Source organism: Emydura macquarii, unplaced genomic scaffold (genome assembly GCF_026122565.2).
Source record: "Emydura macquarii macquarii isolate MOO-44397 ecotype Brisbane River unplaced genomic scaffold, CSIRO-AGI_Emac_v2 contig_1483, whole genome shotgun sequence".
Lineage (NCBI taxonomy): Eukaryota > Metazoa > Chordata > Testudines > Chelidae > Emydura > Emydura macquarii.
Window position 1 is genome coordinate 2,054,317 of NW_027131620.1, and position 19,550 is coordinate 2,073,866.

The 19,550-nt window shown below is 64.6% G+C and overlaps 2 protein-coding genes across 2 annotated transcripts; both read right to left on the reverse strand.

Moving 5' to 3' along the window:
• Positions 1 to 403: 403 nt before the first annotated feature.
• Positions 404 to 7,970, reverse strand: COX4I2 (cytochrome c oxidase subunit 4I2). Its single transcript, XM_067553988.1, has 5 exons — positions 7,921 to 7,970; positions 5,927 to 6,023; positions 4,829 to 4,990; positions 2,033 to 2,164; positions 404 to 888 (listed from the first exon to the last, which is right to left on the reverse strand). The coding sequence occupies exons 2-5, from the start codon at positions 6,021 to 6,023 to the stop codon at positions 752 to 754; spliced, it is 528 nt and encodes a 175-aa protein (XP_067410089.1). The 5' UTR covers positions 7,921 to 7,970; the 3' UTR covers positions 404 to 751.
• A 1,038-nt stretch (positions 7,971 to 9,008) lies between these two features.
• Positions 9,009 to 18,439, reverse strand: LOC137157282 (bactericidal permeability-increasing protein-like). Its single transcript, XM_067554574.1, has 15 exons — positions 18,337 to 18,439; positions 17,754 to 17,868; positions 15,771 to 15,899; positions 15,353 to 15,508; positions 14,537 to 14,600; positions 13,747 to 13,807; positions 13,226 to 13,317; positions 12,369 to 12,545; positions 11,693 to 11,752; positions 10,972 to 11,139; positions 10,670 to 10,737; positions 10,257 to 10,299; positions 9,434 to 9,497; positions 9,271 to 9,347; positions 9,009 to 9,080 (listed from the first exon to the last, which is right to left on the reverse strand). The coding sequence occupies exons 1-15, from the start codon at positions 18,437 to 18,439 to the stop codon at positions 9,021 to 9,023; spliced, it is 1,437 nt and encodes a 478-aa protein (XP_067410675.1). The 3' UTR covers positions 9,009 to 9,020.
• Positions 18,440 to 19,550: the final 1,111 nt, after the last annotated feature.

Sequence of the window (19,550 nt, forward strand, 5' to 3'; positions counted from 1 at the left end):
CGAACGAACTGCCCTGGCAGAGAGACGCCCTGCAGCGCTCTGCAAGGGCCGGTCCTGGGCGGATGGAGAACAGAGCTGCCTGCACCCCCAGCGACGCCCTTCAAACACTCTCAGCGCGCGCTCCCCTCCACAGAAGAACACAGGTGCAGCTCTGCCGCCCGGCCCGGCGGGTAAGAACTGGAGCGAAGGGAAAGGGAGTGATGGCAAAGGACACACTAGGTCTGCTGCTGTTCCTGCTCTAAGGAACCGTGCAAGATTGAGCAGGGTCCAGCGCTGTCCCGTGGGGACCAGGAGCAGTTTGATCAGGGGGAGGCTCTGAGGAAGCCCAGGGGGCTGAGCTTAGTGGATCTCTTCTCCCCTCCCCTTTGTCAGGTACAAGACAAGCTGCAGACAGTGACTCTGCCGCAGTGTTTTATTCCATGGCACTAGGGAACAGATGGTGCCAAATGCTCATTAACCAGAGAAGGGGGGGCCATGGGACTGACCCCCCAGGGGTTGGGGGGGGGCGGAGTGGAGACGGGAACCAGCTCCCTCCCCCAGGCACAGCTGAGCCGGCGCAGGAGAGGCGAGAGCTGCAGGCCAAGGCCCGGGAGGGTGAGGTCGCAGGCCTGGAGCCAGGTGAGGGGCACCAGGCAATAGGGGCTTTTCTCCAGCCCTTCCCTGGAGCAGGGGCCCTTGGGCAGGCCCTTCCTTCTGGGGGATGGCAGCGGGCAGGCCCTGCATGGGCAGGGACGGGGGGAGACAGCCTCCTCTACTTCTTCCACTCCTCCTTCTCCTGATCCCACTTGGCCGAGAGCCCCTGGCTGGGGTTCATGCGCATCTCCAGCATCCTCTTGAGCTCCATGGCCTTCCACTCCTCCGTCAGGCTGTGCGGCGTCGGGCGGCACCCTGGGGACACGGGGAGGGGGCAGCTTACAGACGTCATCCCTCTTGGCTCGGGACCCAGGACGCCTGGGTTCTCCACCAGCCCGCCCCCAACTTACTGTGGCCTTGGCCACGTTTTCCCCAGCTCCCCTCCTCCTGGGCCGTGGGGATCAGCTGTCAACATGGCTGGAGCCCTAGGCCGTCTGCTAGCATCCTCCGGCCCAGAAGTGGCCACGGCCGGGCAGCAAACAAGCCTGCTGCAGGAGCCGGCGCGGCTGTATTATTCTTTCACTCGTGGCTTCGTCCTTCTCCCCAGCCCCTGCTTTCCCACCCGTGTCACAGACAGGCCGGGCCGGCGTCTCGCAATGGGGTAGCTTCCCTAGGGTCAATGGCAGGACATGGGCAGTGGGCTCCCTCCTGGGGGTCAGGATTGTTTACTGCCTGGTGCTCCAAGAGCGTCAGCAACAGCCAGAGGCCTGCAAGAGGGTGTGCTGGCTTGGACGCCCTCAGCGGGCTGGCCGGTTGCTTACATACACAGCAGCGCCCCGGAAGCCTCGCCTGGTCGGGCTGCAGACAGTTGGAGGCTGAGGCTGCTTCCCCGTGGAAGGGTTGGCGAGAGGGGGTGTTTGTGGCTGGGTTGGTCCCTGGTGCCGTTCGAAGGGGGGCGTAGAGGACAGGAGCGATTTTGCAGCGGGAGCACAGCAGGGGCCAGCGCAGGGATTCTCAGGGGCCTGAGGCCCAATGCCTCAGGTCGGTCCAGGTGTCCTGCAATGTCCCGGGCAGGGTTCAGAGCAGACCCTCTCCTGGGCATGCCTGGACGGATAGACGTCTCGTACAGCCGTGCTCTGAGCTCTGCTTCGCCATCTGCTCCTCTGTGTCCACGGTAGTGCCAGGAGCCCGGTCCCCAGCCCGTCCCATGCCCTGCTAATGGCTTATTGCCCCGGCCCGACCCTCAGCGTGTCCAGGCCTGGTGAGCAGCAGCAGCGGGTTTCGAATGAAGCGTCTAACAAATCCCAGCTCAGCCGGGGGCAGGCAGTTCTTGGCAGTGGGACATGGGGACACCCCTGGAGCAGGGCATTAGTGGGGTGGGAGTAGATGGAGACACGGCAGCCCCTCCCCGCCCAGCCGTGTCCCTTTTGTCCTACACGTTTATGGTCCCCCCCCTTACCATAGACGTGCTGCCACCATACGATTAATCCCGTCAAGCCAAAGCATGCGAACGTGCCTCCTAGCGCAGTCTTCCATGGGCTGGACGGCCGGTTCGTCTCGGCGAAGGGCTGCCTGAACTGCAGGTGATAGACTAGAGAGACAGGAGCAAGGCTGCGGCTGCATGGAAGGCCCCAGCCCACCCTGGGGCAGCCATTCCCCCAGCCCAGCCGGGGGCTGCTTGAGCGCCGCTGTTAGCACGAGCGTTGCAACCTTCAGCTGCTTCCAGCGCCCACCTGCAAAGGGAGCTCCAGCCGGTTCTGGCAAAGGCTTGGTGGCGTCTGCTAACCTCAGGGATCCCTTTGCCCATCGGCCGCTCCCACCCGCTATTCCTGTGGCCGAGCCCCCATCCATGCGTGCCCTTTGCACGTGTCCCGTCCCACCTTCCCTCCCGGGATCTGTACGTGGGGTGTCCGGCCCGCTTTGGCAGAACTGCCCAGGCAGGTTAGAGACATGGTGCAAGCTTTTAGACCATGAATCTAGATGGGCAGAGAGCTGAACTCCCACGGGCTGGGACGTTGTCCCAGGACACTGGCTCCCAGTGCTTGAGGAATGCAGAGCTGTCTGCTTTGCGAGCAGAGGCCGTGCAATGGACCGCTGTCCTGTCTGGCAGAGGCAGTGCAGCCCCGCTCCGGCTAGCTGTCGTGCCTCTCCTGAGCAGCGAGCGCCTCCTGAGAAGTGCCCCCAAAACCGGGCTGCTAATAAAGAAGCCAGGGCCCCGTCTGCACTAAGTCCAGCCGGGTTGGCCCGACGATGGGGCAGCTCCTCCCCGGCTCCCAGCCGTGTAAGCACTAAGCCGCATCCACTGCAGCCCGGTTTGGGGAGCTCTCCCGTCCCGGCACTAGGGCAGCTCTCGGGTAGAGCCAGGGTCCAGGCTCTTCATCTCGCACGGTTCTGAGCACGGGTAAGCACCATGCCGGGGCCGGGCCCACCTCCACTAGTGCTGTGCTGAGAGCAGCAACGGTGGAACTGACCCAGTGCTGAAAACCGAGGACTAGTTTTTCTGTTGGAGATGCACCCTGGAGAGCCGACAACATGGTGTTAGAAAGAGACCAACCCTGCGGCCCCCGGACCGTGCTGCCAGGAGGGAGATGGCGCGGGCGACAGTGGTCGGGCATGGTCTGGGAGTCAGGAGATCTGGGCTCTGCCACCTCCGGTGACATCAGGTACGTAATTTCACCCCCTCTGCTGCTGCTTTGCCGTAGTGAGGGTGCTTCCTGCCTGCTTCCCAGGGCTCATTCATGAGTGTCTGTGGCCAGAAGGTGCTAGAGAACACCACGGCCGGGTTTAAGTGCCAACCCCCTTCTCGGTGGTGCAGGGAAATGGCCTCGGCCTCGGGGAGGGAAGATCCAGAAAGGAGCTCTGCCCAGGGGCCGCTGCAAACCGCTTTCTCTGTCCATCTAAGCCTAGGCCGTTTCCTGTCGCTGCTGAGTCCAGTCTGTGCTGGCGTCTGCTAAGCAGCCTTCCCGGCTCCGTGCATTGACCTATTTGCTGGATTTCTAGTCACACGCTTGCAGCACTTCAGCCGCGTGTGTGTATCCCTGCATGACCCAGGGTTCCGGGGAAGCCTGTGTAGTTCATGCACTTTTGGGGGGGTGGGGGGGGGTGGTGCTGTTTGGTGTTTCCATGCTCTCCACGGTACGTTTTGTCCCGCAGTGGAAAGACAGTTAAAACCATCGTTGCCAGCAGTTGTCATGTGGACACAGCTTCCTCAGGCTAGCTCAGCTGAAGGCTGGTGCCATGTTTGCTCGCTCCCCAGTGACTAGATGCATTGACCTGGAACAGATGTAGCTGTTCAGCTGCTAAGGAGAGCGCTGGGTAAGCTGCCGGATGGCAGCCTTTGTTTGCCTCCTCTTGTGTTCGAGAAGTGGGGTCGGGTGCAGGCTGCGTGACACAGCATCCTCCCTGGCAGACACTCTCTGGCTGCGTATTTAAGGCGTTAAACCGGCCGGTTTACCCGGTAGGTCAACTAATGGCTGACCAGAGAGTGCAAGTTACAAGGAGGTTGGCAGAGGAAGGAGAAGGAGCTGCTCCCTGGCTCTGAATTTTCAGCGGCTTTTGGTCCTCAGCAACTTAAGTAGCTGGGTTAAAACACCTTCAGGCCCTGAGGTTTATCCCTGATTGGAGGCCGGGCGCCTTGGACCTAAGATGACTTGAGCCTGAGCCTGCCAGGTGCTGGGTACCCTCTGGTCCAGCTGAAATCAGCAGGGCTGGGGAGGCTGGGCTCAGAGCTAGGCTTGTGGGAGGGGATCCGACCCTGCGTGTGCCGGTGCTGTTCTCGGCCAACGCCAGAAGCTCAGGGCTCCAGATAGGGACCACGAAGGATCCCAGGGATGTTTCCCAGCAATCACACACTCAAAAACGATGGAGGGTGCGCAGTCCCCTTCTTTTAAAAACGATCGGCCAGCCGGGGGCCCTCCTCCTACGCTGGCGAGGAGCCAGCTGACTTCTAACAAGTAGGAATGTACTTGGGATGTAGGCCGAGAAGAGACGCTCCAGCCCCTGACAAACGCGGAGAGCAACAGGTCGCTCACCAGCTTTGCGAGGCCCTGGCCTGCCGGGTTCCCTGGGTCCCCGCCACCCACTTCTGTGTCCAGGCAGCCCCCCAGCCTGCACGGCGGAGCCGCATGCTGCCCAGAGAGGAGGGGGGTGTAACTGACCGGACACCCCTGCACCTGCACGCCCCTGGTGCGCTGACTTCCCACCTCTCCTCTCCCCACCGCAGCCACGGGGCTTCCGCTCCCGCCCTCCTACTCACGGGCCACTTTCTCCTCGCGGCTCAGCTGCTTCCACGATCCTTTCTCCTTCTCCTTCAGGGCCTTCTGCCCGGCGCCCGGCTCCTCGCGACGAGGGACCGCGGGGAGCGGGTAGGTGCGTCTGTCGTCGCAGAAGGGCACCGGCAGGTCCGCTTGGGCCGCGGCTGGAGGGTGAGATGGCAGAGGCTGGCTTTAGGGCCACATTGCGCTGCCCTGCCCTCCTCCTCCTGGGTGATCCTATCCTCTGCTCCCCCATGCCTCCGTGCAGCAGGGAGCCCAGCCAGCATCACCAGGGGATGCCCTGGGGCTGCCCAGCCTCACTCAGCCCCCGCCCAGGGCGCAGGGACCCTGGCACTCTGGTTCCCATTGCTCCAGCGGAGCCATGCCCACAGCTAGCAGCTAGTTACCAGCGGAAAACCAGCAGCACCGTGCGGGAAAGGGAGGCTGGTGCCATCTCGTGGATAAACTGGGACTGGCGCGTTCCAGCGGCTGACGTTGACCAGCAAGGCCCTGGGAATTGTTGGGCTGGAGGCTAATTTTCACTCCTGGCTGGAGAGAGCCGGGCGAGGGGCAGCGACGCAGCGTTTAACGGTTTGTCCTCCCAGCTTTTTGCCCCGATGATTTCAGGAACACCCAAGGCCCCTTCCTTCCTCCATAACAAAACGCAGCCAGGGCCGCAGTGCTAAATGCCTTTTTCGGGTCAGTTTTCACCAGGCACGTTAGCTGCGATCAGACGTCGGGGGGGACAGTGACCATCGGGGTCGGGGGGATCAGGGTGTGAGTGGGGCTGACGCTAAAACACGGGGAGGACAAGTTAAGAATCACTTAGACAAGTGAGGTGTCGTCAAGCCAGCCGGGCCCGGTGCAATACACCCTAGAACACTAAAGAAACGGGCTGAAGAGGTCTCTGAGCCATTGGCGGTTCTCTCTGAGAACTTGTGGAGGATGGGAGCGGTCCCCCAGGACGGGAAAAGGGCATAAAAAGAGGAACAAGGACAACCCCGCTGGCCTCCGTCTCCTTCGGCGCCCATGGAAGGGTCCGTTCTGCAGCTGCCAGGGCTGGCTCGAAGGGGCGTTGGGCGAGGGAGGGGAGCTCTTACCATGCCCGCTATGGTCATGTGCTGCTCTGACGCTGGCAGCGCCCAGGACTCCTCTCCTGGCCGGGGTGCCCACCCGCAGGGCCGCCAGCGATAGCATCTGTGGGGTCAAAGCATGGGGACCGTCTGTCAAGCGGCTGAGCTGGGCCGGGCCATGCAAGACTCAGCATCCAGCCGGGGCACAGCCCCGCCCTGCACCACCCCCAGGACCTGCCCCTGGCCGCCCCTCAGCCGGGAGAACTCAGCCTTGCTCAAATCCACCGTCTCCTGCGGCCGCCTCCTTTACGCAGCGAGTGGGGTGTCCTCTGCAGGCCGATGGAGGGGAGGCCGTTCGTTGCTCCCCACGGCCCTCTGCTTGGCAGAGCCAGGGAAGGACAGGGCGGCTGGCTAGCCATTGTCCCCCACCACCATGGCCCCACGGGCCCTGACCCTGCGCCCTTGTCCTCCACCTCCCCCCCGGCAGCTTCAGGCTCACGGTGAGAGACCTTGGGCTGCAGAACCCAGCTGGCCCCCAATCTCTTGGTGTCCCCTGGCTGCAGGGGAGGGGCCGTGCCTGGTGCTGCCTGGCACCCGCCCTCCCCGGCCAGCCAGCTCCAGAGGCCTGGTCACTAGAGCAAACGTGGGGGGGCCCTGTCTCCAGCACCTCTGCTCTGGGGAGAGGCAGGACCATGGCCCGTACCCACTCCTGCTTCCAGGGGGCCAGGGCAGGAGCAGCTACCCCGGAAATCAGCCCAGGACTGAGCCAGGACACCTGACTCCTTGGGTGACAGTGGGCAAGGCGCACCCCCCTCTCTGTGCCTCAGTTTCCCCCTCTGCAAGACCTCAGTGGTGGTGTTGGGGGCATTGGCCTTGGGGAAGGACACGCAGAGGCTGGGATGACGATTGCCAGAGCGTCCCTGGTCCCTGTGGTGCCAGCACAGCTGCTTAACGCAGGTGTCCCAGGCCCGGCCAGCGAGTGCGTTTCCAGGCGGGCTGGGAGGGCCGGAGTTGCAGCACGTTCGTTGCCTCCCTTGCAAGCTGCTCCTTCCACGCCCCACAGGACTTGGGCCCCTGTTAGTTACCAGGCTGCTCTGCCTCTGGCTTTCCCCCCAGCCCCCACCAGCCTCTGTTCCAGCTCCGAGTGCCCAGGATCACTGCTGCTGTCCCCGTGCCCCGGCTGGGTGGGGAAGGGAGCAGACTTGCCATCGGGTTTTCCCAGGATCGGCCCTGCATTGAGGTAGCTGCTCCGGGCCGGGTGCCAGCCAGCTCAGCACACGCTGCCAGCTCGCCCGTGGTGTGGGCACCTGGGTGTCCCGGGTTTCTCGTACCTCAGAGGTGGCAGCCCAATGCCAGGGCCCCCACTCTGCCGAGGGCTAAATAAGGTGACTGGGATGTGGCAGGGGCCCAGGCCAGCACGGGCACCCTGTCCTGGCTGACCTCTACCGGCAGGACACGGCTAAGCCACATGGGCAAAGGTACAGGGCTGGCCCCGCAGGTACAGGACAGAGGCACCCAGCCCTTGGCCAGCGCTGGGGCTGGTTGGGTCTGGGACCGCCCCCACCCCGGGGAGGACACCCAAGTCCACTAGATGCTGATGTCAGAGGAGAAGGGTTCTTTTTTTCTCCGCCTCCCCCCGAAATGCCTGGAGAGCAGGAGGCTCCTGGGCGGCCCCCTCCATCCTGTGGAGTTACAGATTCCGCCCCTCCCCTGTCTTAGGGACCAGCCCCAGCCGCCCACCCCAGAATCAGGCCCATCCTCACATCGGGGCTGGGCAGGTTTGCAGGCAATTTCCACCCAAGGCCGGGGGTGTGTGTGTGTGTGTGTGTGTGTGTGTGTGTGTGTGTGTGTGTGTGTGTGTGAAAGCAGCTGGGCACCGCGGCCAGTCCGGCCCCTCCATTCGCTGCCCAGCCCCGGGCCCGAAAGGCTGTGGATCCTGCAGCCCCTGGCCCCACGCGAGCTGGCAGGGCGGGGTTGCTGGGCCCCCCTGGCCCCGGAGCAGCGGGGCCGTGCGTACTTACTGCTGGACGAGGCAGGGCGGGCTGCAGCCAGCCGGGAAATGGAGGCAGCGGGCGGCCCGAAGTGCAGTTTGCACGGGGTTCTGGGCACGGGGCCAGCGGATGGACGGACGCCAGCCAGGCCAGCAGAGAACGAATCAGCTGCACCGACCTGGGACTGCAGGAGACCAGTCCACCTCCCCCCCTGCGTGGCCTGCCCGGGGGGCACCCCGAAACCCAGCTGGCCTAACCCCCAGCTCCCCCTCCCACCCAGAACCCACGGGCAGAGCACGGCTGGGCGGCAGAGGCCAGGCAGCGTGGGCAGGATTAAACCCCCTTGAAGGAACCTGGAGAAACAGGGAGGCCCAGGCCCACCCCCTGCCCCAGGCTGGCCAGCTCTGGCCCCACACTGCAGGATGCTTCCCAGGAGCCCCGGCCCCACCCCAGGGGGCCCATGGAAGCCACCCGCGGCAGGCCCAGCACCCTCTGCCCAGCCCTCGCCGTTCCCCCCGGCTCACGCTGCAGGAGCCAGGCTGGCATGCTGCTCCCCCATCCCCCAACGCAGGGGCAGGTTCCCAGCCCCCGAGCGCTGCCCGGCCCCACAGCCACCCACCAGGTCTCCACGGCAGGAACGTCGCCAGCCCAGCGTGCGTTAGAGCAGCCTGGGGGCTGCCCCGTGTACACCAGGGGCCAGATCCAGAACAGGGAGGCGCAAAGGGGGCTTGAAGCTCTATCTGCTCCTCCCCTCCAGACAGCAGGGGGACCAGAGACCCCTGCCCCAGCTCTCTGGGCGGGAGGGGACGCTCTGGAGAGAATCAAGGATTGCTGCGGGGGGGGGTGGGGGATTTAAAATGACAAGACTGAGCAAACGAGAAATTCAGTTTTACTTAAAGTGACACAAAATCCTGCCCCCCCCTTCTCACAGCCCCCCACACCCTGCCCAACCGCTCTCCAGTGCCCTGATCAGGCGCGTAACACGCAGGCCCTGCCCTCGCCCTCACACCCCTCGAGGGGCGGGAGCAGCAGGATGCAGGGGGCGCGGGGGGCCCGGGGCGTCGGCGTTCTCTTGCCGGGCAGCAGCTTTCTCCCGGGGGGGGGGGGGGGGGGGGGGGGGGGGGGGGGGGCTACCCTGCCCCGGCAGCTCGGGCCGTGTGCTGCACGTCGGTGGCTACCAGCACGAAGCCCTGTGAAGACAAAACCGGCAGGCTGAGCGTCCGTGGGGCGGTGTCACTGCTGGCCGTCGGGGGCTCAGAGCCCCCCAGCAGGGGTCGCTGCGAAGGCAGGTGTGAGCAAGGCCCCGCGGGACCCGGGCGCCGGGGGTCCCAGTGCAGACCCTGGGTGCCATGTAGCGCCCAGGCAGTGGCTGCTGCCTACCTGGTGGATTCTGACCTGGGGATTGACCAGGCTGAGGTTATAGACGCTGGGCAGGGGGAATCCGGCCTTCAGTTTCTCTGGGGAGACAAAAGGAGCCGTGGTTAGAGGGGAGACCCCAGCGCCGGGGGGCAGGCGGGAGGGGGATGCCGAGGGCAGGACTCACTGTTTGCCATCGGCAGCACCACAAGCCGCAGCACTAGCTTCAGCACGGTCTCCAGCATCTTCACCTGCAGAGCACAAAACCGCCGGTGAGAGCCAGCATGGCACAGGGCAGCCTGGCTCTCCTCTGTCTGCGTGGGCCGGGGGGCACCGGCGCTGTCCGTGTGCGGGGTGGGGGGGACCGTGTGCTCCAGCTGGGCTGTGTGGGGGAGGAGCTATGTGAGCCAGGGGTCGGGTGTGAGGACCCTTGGGGGGGCTGACAGTGCTAGGATAAGTGTGGGCACAAGCGACAGCTCCTCCCAGGAGGGGCGAGGCTGTCAGGCTGCGTGTGGCTGTGTGTGGGCGCGACTGTAGGTGACAGGCTGTGGATGGGTGTATCTGGGGGGTGGGTGTCATGCACGTGGGTGACAAGCTCTGTGTGGATACTGTGTGCGTGAATGTGCGTGTGTGCGTGCAGTGGAGCGTGTGCATCTTGTGCACATGAATGTGTGTGCATCGCATGTGTGCATGCATTTGGCTGTGCACTGTGTGACGTGTGTGCATGCATTCGATTGTGCGTCATGCACACATGCGTGTGGGGGGGGGGGCACAGCGGGGGTGCACTCTAGTTGTGCGGCTGGCGAGCAGCTGATTCTGTGGCTGCCCCTATTTTACACGCAGCAGGAAGAGCTCAGCGCCCGCCAGGCCTCAGGCCACGCTCCCTGGCATTGCCGTGGCGGCTCCGCCCGGGTAAGGGCTGCGCACGGTGGGAGGAAGCCCTCGGGGATCTGGGCCTCTGGAAACCCCTCCCTGGCGCCCTCGCAGCCCCTGCCGCTGGCATGGCTCACCTGGGCTGGGCCCACGCGGGACTGCGCCACCGACATGTTGAAGCTGTGGGAGACACAGAGACAAGCTCAGGGCTGAGCGGCTCACAGCGCCCCACGGAACCAGGCCAGGCCCCGAGGGGCAGTCTGAGCTCAGGAGAGGCGGCGCTGCTGGGGGGCTTTGAGCAGCAGGCAGGGCTGCGGGTTTGCCAGGGGCTGGCTGTGGGGCGGGGTCGAGAGCGGGGCTCCCGGCTGGGATGGGAGCCCCATGGCTGAGAGGGAAGCCCCCGGAGGTGGTGGCGTCCAGCTGGGATGTAAGTCCCCGAGAGGGAGCTGGGATATCATGGACATGGGCCCCTGGCTGGGATGTAGCCCCTGGGGTCGGGGGACATTTGTGGAAAGGGGGGGGGGGAGCTCCAGCCAAGCCCCAGACTCACCTAGTCAGAGCCACGGAGGCCCCGATCCTGGCCGAGTCGAGATGCAGCTGCCCTGCCAGGCTGGCGTCCTGCCGACAAAACGAGACCTCACTTGGCTTCTTGTTAACAGCAGCTGGCGCCTGGCCCGGGTGCCCCCAGTGTCCAGGCCTCCCAGGATCCCAGCGCTGGGCGCAGGGCCCCGCCCTCCCCCCGTAACCCAGATGTGGCCAGCCCGGGGCTCTCGGAGAGAGGGATCCAGGATGCCAAGTTCCCTTCGCCAGGTGAGCCGGCGCGGCAGCTGACCAGAGGTGCCCGGCACTTACGAGGTCCAGCAGGAAGACCGAGGCCCGGCTGGCGTTGGGCAGGATGACGAAGGCCTCGGCTGCGCCGAACAGGGCCAGGTCCAGGCTGTCCGGGCGGCAGGCCAGCAGCGGCTGTTTGCGGGCAGACAGGTGCAGCTCCATGGGCATGTCGGGGTAGAGCTTCTTCAGCTGAGCCAGGGAGAAGCACAGAGCGGCCGGTGGAACGGACGGAAACAGCCAACGCTCAGCCCCCAGCCGGAGAAACGGGCCCCCCCCCCGCCGAGGCCCGGGACCCCCACGCTCCCCCCATCTGAGCAGCCTGGCCCCACCCACCCGCGAGGTGCACAGGACCCCCCGCATGCGTGCATGGCCCGATGGGTGTGTGACCCTGCAGCCCCCCGAGCCCCGTCCATGGGCACCTGACCCCCTTCCTGGGTGCGCCTGGGTCTGAACAGGGGCTGAGCCAGGACCAGCGCTCAGTGATCCCAGCGCAGCCCCCTGACTCTGCGCCCTCCCCACGCATCCCCGCAGGGCACCCGTGCCTTGCGCTCGGAGCCGGCGGGCGTGGGAGGGGCTGTCTCAGCCCGTCCCTGGTGTGTGAGCCAGCCTGGCCTTCTGGAACCGTGATCCTGGCGCCCTGGGCAGGGTTGGCGTTTAACCCACCTCCAGCAAGGGGGGGTTACGTTGGCCCCCTGGGCCAGGCCAGGCTGGGTGGGCACAGGGGCCGCCCCGGCGGACTCACCTCTGGGAAGAACAGCCTCATGCTGCCTGTGTTCAGCCGGATGGGGGAGTGCTTCGGCATCTGCAACACAGAGACACGCGGAGGCCGGGTCACTGGGGGAGCACGTGCCTGTGCCTGAGCCACTGCCACCCGGGGCCGGCGGCGGGGAGGCCGCCAATGGGCTGGGGGCCTGTCGCGTGGGGCTGCTGTGCTCTCACTCCCCTAGGGCCGCCGCCTCTGAGATGCAGACAACCAGGACATCCGGGATGTTCCCAAGCCCAGAAACCTGGCCAGCTGGCAGCCTGCACCCCAGCCGCTCTCCTGGGCCAGCGTGCACAAACAGGGGATGATCCTGGGAAAATCTGGACGGGTGGCAACCCTGCAGTCCCCTCCTGGGCAGGGCAGGGCGGGGGCAGGTTGGCTTTTGTGCTGTACCTGCTCTGTAGATAAACAGAGCCGCGCCCCAGCACCGAAATCAGCCGGCAAAATCTGCTGCAGCGGCTGGGTCCAGCTCTCAGGATAGGCCGGGTCTCCCGGGGAAGCCGGACGGAGCCCAGGACCTGAGCATTCAGCGCACCAGTCATGGAGGGCGGGGGAGCTGTACTGGGGGCTGCGTAGCCAAGCCAGGGAGAGCAGGGGGCTCCCCGGCTTCAGCCAAGACCGCGGAGCCGCCCCTCCCTTGTCCCCGGGGCCGTACCATGTTGTCCGTGAAGTTTTTCCGCAGCGCCCCCGCCGTGAAGTAGACGAAGGCGGCCGAGTTGGCCATGAGCTCGGAGAGCCCGAGGAGCAGCATGTGGGCACCCTCCTCGGGCAGCGCGAAAGGGGCGGGGGAGAAGGGGCTCTGTCTGTGCTTCCCCACGCCAAAGAACTCCCCCTGGAGAGACAGAGAGACGACGTTAGGTGCCACGTCCCGGGCATGGGGCACCGGCTGGGTCATGGCCTGGGGCTGGGCGGACGGCACAGGAGACGGTCGTGGCAACTGCTGGTCAGTAACGTAGACGTGGGGTTCAGCAAGATGTGCCACCCCCTGGCCTGGTTCTGCCAGCATGTGCCAGGGAGCTCGGCCAAAGAGCTGCTCTGGGGTAGCCCAACACACGTCACTGGGCTCACTGCAGGGCGGACACGCTCTGGCCTGGCTGGACCGGAGGTGAGAGCAGATGAGCTACTGTCCCTCTGGCCCGAGGTGTCGGGGGGGGGGGCTGAGAAAAGCAGCAAGCCACAGGCTGCATCGCTCCAGAGACAGACAATCAGCCCTCGCGCGGAGTGCCCTGACTTCACTGGGCTGGAGGGCAGGTGTGGGTCCCTGGAGGGGCAGGCCTCGCCGAGGGAGCCCGGCCAGCCAGCTCCGCATGCGCCGTGCTGGCAGCAATGCGGACAGAATTTCGGTTTTCCCTTTGCACGCGTGGCTGCTGCTCTCAGCCCAGCCCAAACCGTCGCTTTCCTGCTTGGCAGGTGCCCTGCTCCCAGCCGACCTGGGCCAGGAGAGGTCCACAATGTTCAGGGAACCCTACGTTCTCCCCAAAGGCTGCCTGGAGCCTGGCCCGGCTGCTTTACCTTGAGGTCCATGTCCCCATGATCCCTGGCAATCACTGGCTTGTTGACCAAGGAGTAGTCAATCTCAGCAAAGGGGTCAATCTTGGCCGAGACTGCAGAGAGAAAGGAACACTGCAGCACAATCCAAAGCCCTGAGTCGTCACATCCCCTCCCAGGTCAGTTCCAGCCCTAACCCCCAGACGTCTCGTCGGATTCAACCCAGACTCTGCTCTGGAGAATGCTCGGGGGACCAGCCTGTCTTTTTTCATTTCTCCTTAATCACCAGCTGAGTTGAACTTGCACCCCGCCTTCAGTCCTGCTTTCCCTGCGATTTCAGCCTGAATCTCCGACTCTCCGACCTCAGCCTGAAGCACCCGTTCCGTCCTGCTGCCTACATCCTGGGAGTCTCCCGCCTGCAGCCTCACACCCTGATTGCACCCCTACGAACTCCCTGATATCTGGCCCAGTTCTCAGGCTTTCAGACGACGCATGGCATCTGCCTCCCTGCATTGCTGCAGGTCTCCGTGGCTCCCAGGCCCTACCTGGCATGGTCTTCAGGACTCGCTCCAGATCACTGATCCCTTTCCTGAACTCCGGACAGAGCTGGGTGGAAGAAGGAAAGGAAGTTACAGCATCAGAAACCCTTTCCCAGGGGACTCTTGGAGGAGCTGTTTTAACAGCAAAGCAGCATCAGCCATAAGGTGACTGGGGGGTGGCTACTTTATAGTCACCTCCTGTTTAGTTTCCTCCCTTCCTTTCCTTGTCACTTCCCTGGGCTCAGAACTCTCCTCTGCACTGAACGGTCTTGGAGCTCAGCTGGGTTTTAACTAGAAACACTGATACAATCACTGCCCGGGAGCCGCTCCCCACTGCCGCAGGACCAAGGGGCGTCCAGCCTGACGTACAGGGGCAGGAATGGTACCGGGACCACATTGTACCAGCTACGTTAGGCAGGAGGCATGAAGTGACCTGCACTGGTGCAATAAGGCTGAGTGCAATACACGGGCCAACATCTCCCTCTGGTGGCTGATCCACCAGTGGGTAACAGCCTACCACTTCTGCCAGCGCACGGCATTTCTCTGTTAGCGCAAGCGAGAGCGGTCTGTGCCGCTGAGCTGCAGGTGTAGGAGCAGGCCCTGCTGTTAACCACGCCGGGGAGGGCTCGCCGCACAAGGGCCTTGTAGGCGGCAGCTCCCCTAGTGGCACTGAGTTTAGTGCTTGCAGGGAGAGGCCAGGACGGAAGGGGCTTGTTCAGCGTTTGCCCGGCTCCCCCTCCTCCGAGCCCCGAGTCCTGCAGAAAGGGGAGCTGCTCTCGGCAGGGGAAACACTCACCTGCTTATTTATGTTATGCTCCAGAGGTCGCCGCAGAGCCTCGGTGAACAGATTGTAAAGCCAGCTGTGGGGAGAGGGCGTGTGCTCAGAGCACTGGAAAACCCACTCTGAACGCTCAACCTGCCCAGCCCCCCTCCGCTCACTGCTGAGTGCAGGGCCCGGCACAGGCACCTTCCTGAGTCTGCAGAGAGCCTGAGACCACAGCGCTGAGGCATGTGCCCTGCCCCCACTCATCTCCAGGGGAAAGTGACCTTTACGCCCCTGGCACGCTAAGCGTGTCGCTGGCTGCCTGGCTTGCACAACTACGGCCTGGATACCTGCCTGTGGCAGCAGCCAAGCAAACAGGCCGACGGCCCGCCAGCCCGGCAGGGCCCTGCGTCGCTTTCAGTGACTTGGCCAAGTCAAAAGTTCAGCCACTCCACACGGGCCACGTCTACCCTCCCTCCCTGGGCGACCCTCCCGCTGGCCAGTGGGAGCTTTGCTGCGGATGGAGGGACGTGCAGGCCCCGAACTTCATCCATCTGGCCACAGACCACTAGCAGAAGCGTAGTTTGGCCCCCCTGCTGCAGAGTGACTCTGGCCTAGAGGAATAAAACCAGGGACACGACCTGTTCCCAGCGCCCCCTCTGAATAGACTGTTCTGAACCGGCCCCCGGCACCCATGGTGATGGTGAGCAGGCCTGGGCTGTGGGACAGACAGGGCGTGATGTGCCCACCGCTGAGCGTGCCCCGCCTGCTAGGGGGCTGACGGCAAAAGCAGCCCAGCTCGGGGGGGGATAAGGGACGCAGCAAGGACCTTAGAAAAGCAGAACCCACCTAGCTCCACCGTGGAACTTGACGTCCAGCCGCCCGATGCTGGACTGGCAGCTGGCGCTCCACACCTGGGGGCGGCCGCTGTCGTCCCGGCCCAGCCCGAGCTCCGCGGAGAGGGACAGGTTGCTCACGTTCAGGTCAAAGGAGCCGCTGTCGGGTCTGGGAAGGGAGGACACGCAAGGCAGGTTGGTTTAGCAGGGAGCACCCCCCTCCTCGCCCCCCAGGCCAGCAGGTGCCGAGTGCGGGAAGCCCAGCTTGAGTGAGGTGGAGACTAGCCCGTAGTGTCTGAGCTGGCTCTGGCCCTCGCTGGGAGTTTGGGGAGCGGGGGGAGGGGTGGGATCCCCACTATCCCTGGGGCTCTGGCTGGGTCCTGCCTTCCCGGGCTCACACTGGCCGCACGGCACGGCAGACCGGCCCTTACATGAACAGAACGGTCACTCGCCAGTCACCGCTGAGCAGGATGTGAGCGTTGCTGACCACGAGCCGCACGCCCGTCCCCTCGGAGAAGCTCAGGGCCGGCTCGTTCAGCTGCAGATCTTTAATCCGGATCCTGCGAAGCGGCAGAAAGACACCGATCAGCCCGGCCACCCGGAGGCCACCCGCTCCCCTGGATGCCCCTGTCGCAGGGCCCTCGGGAACATCCCGGAACCTCGGTGCCAAGCTCCACGGCGTGCGTGGCTAGTAGACGGGCTCCTGGGGCTGTTCTCTGCGTGCCTGGGGCTGGGGAAACAGACAACCCCCTGCGAGTGCGTGGCTGGGTGTGTCTGCAGCTGTTGGGGGGGGGGGGACTGTGTGCGTGCACGTGCACATACGTGTGAGTGTGTGTGTGTGTGGGAGGGCTGGCTGTGTGCATGCATGTGCATATATGTGTGAGTGTGGCTGTGTGCCTGCATGTGTGTGTGTGTGTGTGTGGCTGGCTGTGTGCGTGCATGTGCACATATGTGTGAGTGTGTGTGTGTGTGGGAGGGCTGGCTGTGTGCATGCATGTGCATATATGTGTGAGTGTGGCTGTGTGCCTGCATATATGTGTGAGTGTGTGTGTGTGTGTGTGTGTGTGTGTGTGTGGCTGTGTGTGTGCATGTGTGTGTGTGTGCATTTGGCCAGAAGGTCCAGGCCAGCTCAGCATGCTGGGTGCTGAATCCTGGGAAATCAGGTCCTGAGCGTGGCTGTGTCTCTCTTCCCCCCCCCCCAGTTCCCCACTATCGCGCCCCCTCAGGGAGCAGCAGTGGTGTGAGCAACATGGGGAAAGGGACATTTATGGCAGCTACATCTTTGGGGTGTGACAGCCAGAGAGAAAGCAGGTGAGGGGTGTGTGTGGGTGTGGGTGTGTGTGTGGGTGGGGGGGGTGTTAGCGCGAGGCAGGGCAGAGCTCTCTGGGAGGGGTGTGGGACAGAGAAGCGGGTCAGCTGGTAGCACTAGTAACCTCTGCAGGGGATAAGCGGTGGTGGGAGGCACTGACAGGGGCCGCGCGGGACGGGGCGAGGGGACGGGGCTCTGCAAGGGTTTGTTAGCGGAAGAAGTGCCGGAAGAAAACTCGGGCTCCCAATTCCTACCGCACACAACACACCGCAGCAGTGCCGGGAGCGCCGGGCTGAGCAGGCCGGGTGCCGCTCGGAGCAGCCGCAGCTGCGTGGCCGTGGGCACGACCCGAGGGCAGAACATTTCACAGCTTCCCTGAGACCAAGGCCCAGATCCTGTGCAAGCCGCTCACGGCTCCGAGCTCCCGCATCGGCCTGCGGCCAGAGACACTGAGCCGGCGGCAGGACCGCTTACAGAGACGGCTGCAGGCGGGGGCAGCCTGTCCAGCTAAAGCACCTGCCTGGCCCCCATCGCGTAGCATCTGGGTACCTCGCCATCTCATTGCGTGCCCCACGGCCCCTTCCAGGCTTGCCCCGCCAGGAGTCTGCGGCGGAGCAGGGAATTGAACCTGGGTCCCAGGATGGGGCCAGAGCAGCTGGGCCACCCTTCCTCAATACTGTGGTGCAGGTTCAACTCAGGCCTGCCCCGATCCAGCAGCTGAGGGGGTGGGTGGCATGGAACGGCGGGCGCACCCCCTCCGGTGAGATCCTCCTCCTTCCTCACAGCTGCACCGCCGGTCTCCTGGAGGGGGTGGGGGCCCTAGGGAATGGCAGGCCATGGGGGGGGGGGAGGGCATCCTCATGCGATACAGATGGACGGACAGATGGATGGACAGATGGATGTGGGGGGTGGCAGCTCCTGCAGCATGAAACCGGCTCACGTAGCCCAGGCCCAGCCCCGCGTGTCTCTCATGAAATGGACCCAGGAGTCCCTGCGACTAGCCCGAGGGGTCTCGTGCAGAAACCCCGGGAGCCCCCCTGACTGTGGGGAAGGCAATGGGTGCCTTCCTGGCCCCAGCACCCCGGGGAAGGAGCCGCGCTCTTACCTGGACACGGAATAGCCCACGTCCCCCACGAGAGGGACGGCGTACGAACCGCTCAGATCCGAGACCTGCTTCTTCTGCAGCAGGGACTTCACCAGCTCCAGGCCGAACCGCTGACCTTGAATCAGAGAGCCGGCCGGGGTCAGGGCAGGGTCCATGGGGGAGCAGGCTGGGGTCAGGGCAGGGTCCATGGGGAGCCGGCTGGGGTCAGGGCAGGACCCATGGAGGGCAGGCCAGGGGCAGGGCGTGTGGGGGGTAACCGGGGGCCAAGTCTCAGCACTGTGTGGAGAGCCCAGGGCCGCGGGAACAGGCGACCATCTCACATGCAGCGGAAGCCGCTCTCAGAAATGCTCCCCCCGGCCCTGCCGACCCAGGGCGCCTCCCGCTGTGAATGCAGCGTGGGCAGCACTGACCGGCAAGGCTGCTCCCCACTGGTGGACCCCGAGGCCGGACGCCAGCCCCCGTTTCTGGCTTAGCGGGAGAGCTGAGCCCTGGGGATGTCTCTGTGCAGGGAAGCCCCGGGCTGAGAGCACAGGCCACGGTTCTGGAGCCAAACAAACAGGGTGATAACGGCGGAGCCACTAACCGTACTCCAGGCCCTTCTGCGTTACTCGGCCTTTCAGGCCGACGTTCGTCCCCTCTGCCTGAGCGCAGGCACCCAGCAGAACAAAGACAAATGCCCAAACCATCCTCTGGGATCGGAGCCGAGATCCTCTTCAGCACCTGCAGCAGGGAGACAAAGGCACGCGGTCGCACCAGGGGAAAAGCTGCACTTGCCGGCTCAGCTGCAGAGCATGCCTCTGGGCCAGTCCTTTGCGCAAGAGAGACACGTCCACGGGAAACCGCTTTTCTCACTCCCCAGGGAGCCGCTTCTGGAGCCTGGACCAGTGAAGCCAGCCTGGGGATCCGTGAATCCCAGCCTAGCCCGTACCTCAGCTCTGGTGCGCCCTGTCACGCAGAGGGGAGGGCAGCCGTGCACACCCGGAGAGAGCCCCATGGGAACGTTTTTATATGGGTCGCTGGCTGGAGAGGCCGCGCTGTGAAGTGATTGGGCCCCCCTGGCCTTGCCCCGTCTGATGACAGCAGGAAAACTTTGTTCCGTGTGGTTCCCATTGTTACTGATACTTGCAACAGCCACGCTTAGCATCGCCTGTGACGCTCAAACGCTGTTCCTGCGGCCTGCAAGGGAAACCCCGGTCTCTCCCCGCGCAGTGACTCAAAGGGGAAACCAAGAGAAAGGCCCGGCCGATTGACTTGCCTGTTTCCGTCCGTGCCCCCGTTTGCAAACGGGCCAGGCCAGGGGGAGTTTCTCACACAAACCGCTGGGGAAGGGGCTGCTCTTTGCCCGAACACAGAATTCACACAGGACGGGCGGGGGGGTCCTGCAGATGCTCGGTGCTCATTGCTCACTGTCTGCTAGTTAGTAAGCGCTCGCCTGCCTACAAACGTCCAGACAGGCAGCAGAGGTGACATTCTGTGACCAGGCAGAGTGCGGACACTCTGGGCTGGCGAATGATCCCATGCCACAATCCCAGGGAATGGTGGGGGGGGCTGGAGGGTGGGAAAGGGTCGGGGGGGGGCCCACAGCCCAAACCTGAGCGGTGCTCAGGCCTCCGTGCCCCAGATCGTCATGCCACGCACTCAGTCTGGGCCCTGCCGTACCCGTGTTGTGACGGAGAGGCTGTGGGGCCAAACCTGAGTAGGCAGGGGGTCAGGCAGGGCTGCTTCTCCTCGCCCCTGCTGTGGGGCTGGCCCCTGCACTAGGGTTCCCTGCTTGGCCTCACCCACTTCCAGAATCCC